This window comes from Octodon degus, unplaced genomic scaffold (assembly GCF_000260255.1).
Source record: "Octodon degus isolate 3935 unplaced genomic scaffold, OctDeg1.0 scaffold00001, whole genome shotgun sequence".
NCBI classification, from domain to species: Eukaryota; Metazoa; Chordata; class Mammalia; order Rodentia; family Octodontidae; genus Octodon; species Octodon degus.
This window is the reverse complement of record NW_004524577.1, coordinates 27,327,787-27,329,378: the sequence shown is the minus strand read 5'-3', so window position 1 is coordinate 27,329,378 and position 1,592 is coordinate 27,327,787. Positions and strand designations below refer to the sequence as shown.

Sequence of the window (1,592 nt, the reverse complement as noted above, 5' to 3'; positions counted from 1 at the left end):
AGTCTAATGGCTAGCTTTATTAATAAACTTTGTTTTTTCCCATTTTCATTCTGACACGGAAATAATCTCGCCATTTCACTGAAGATGGAGTATTAAGCAGAAAATTCAAAATCAAGTCAATAAAAACAATACATGTGATACTACCTGGTACTATGCTGAACATTTCCCTAGAACTTACCCCATCCTCCCATAGGCCTTGCTGTACTTTGAATCAATTGCTATAGCTTTTTCACAATCTTTTATTGCATCTGTGTAGTGACTTAACTTGCTCTGTGCAGCAGCCCTAAGAAAAAAAGAAAAAGGTTTTTTTTATTATACACAGGTTTCAAGACATTAATTTAGAATTTCAGGTACTAATAAAACTATATTTTCTTTGCATTAACTTGTAAATCACTCCCAACAAATTTCTAAGTCAAACTGTTTGTGGTAATTATATAATAAAGTGAAAAACAAGGGGCCAGGGAGATAGCTTGGCAGTCTAAGTGTCTGCCTGGCAAGTACAAGGACCTGGGTTCGATCCCTAGTATCACATGCCCTGCCAGCCCCGGAACCCTAGGTGTGCTGTGCTGGCCACTCAAATCGGACATGGTGGTACACGCCTGTAATCCCAGCACTGGGGAGGTTGAGACAGGAGGATCACTAGGAGTCCAACCTGCATAGTGAGAACCTACACCAAATAAATAAATAAGTAAATAAATGATTTTAAAAAGTTAAAAAAATTAAAGTGGAAACAAGAAGAACTCAGGAACTTCTGTTCAAGTACAAAATATGCAAGCTTCCTTTCACTGTTTACGTCGCTGTAGAAAAGGCAGCTATGCAAGTCATACACCTTTTAAGGGGGACTCCAGGGAGGCACGCAGAGGGAGTGGCTGCGGGGAGGACCACGTGGAGCATTATGCTATCTGCTTGCTTTAGGAGTAGTGTTACAGAACAAGTCCTTTGGTCTCTTCCCCAGTTCTTTCACGTCTGAAACAACTAAAATTTGTTTAAGTATCCCAAAAGTTCCCATAATCTCATCCCTCTGCAAAACACTGAAAAAGCCAACTTTGGAAAAAGAATACCCCTCCATAATGTGTCCACATTATCTCAGAAGATTAACTCAGAAGAGAAATAAGGAAGGAAAACAGGAGATTTAAAATAGGTGCTCAGAAAGCAACATGAGGGCTGGGTGCACACCTGTAATCACAGCTACTTGGAAGGCAGAGGCAGGAGCATTGCAAATTCAACTGCAATCTGGGTAACTTAGCAAGACCCTCACTCAAAAATATTAATGTCTAAATCTAGGTGTGGATTTCTTTAACTTTGAATTTTTTCATAATAAAATGTTAGAATTTTTTTTCTAACATTTTTAAAAAGATTAATTCAGAACAAGCCCTGTCAGACTAACATCTTTTCCTCATTATTTATTTTTTATTCAGTTTTGGCTCTTTTTTGAGACAGGATCTCACTATGCAGCTCAGGCTAGCCTTGAACTCACTATGTAGCCCAAGCTGGCCTTGAACTCACAGCAATCCTACTGTAACAGCATCTAGAATACAAGGATTATAGGCATATAACTGATCTCAGGTCCTCTTTATTTTATTTATTTTTTT

The 1,592-nt window shown here is 38.4% G+C and overlaps 1 protein-coding gene across 2 annotated transcripts in view; it reads right to left on the bottom strand.

Annotated features, from left to right (window-relative positions):
- The window catches only part of Sgtb (small glutamine rich tetratricopeptide repeat containing beta), a 60,364-nt gene that overhangs the window by 19,926 nt on the left and 38,846 nt on the right, over positions 1–1,592 (bottom strand). For both annotated transcript variants that reach the window (XM_023706120.1, XM_004623046.2), the window contains exon 6: positions 179–283. In XM_023706120.1, coding sequence (XP_023561888.1) covers positions 179–283 — 105 coding nt within the window. The remainder of the gene's footprint in view (positions 1–178; positions 284–1,592) is intronic.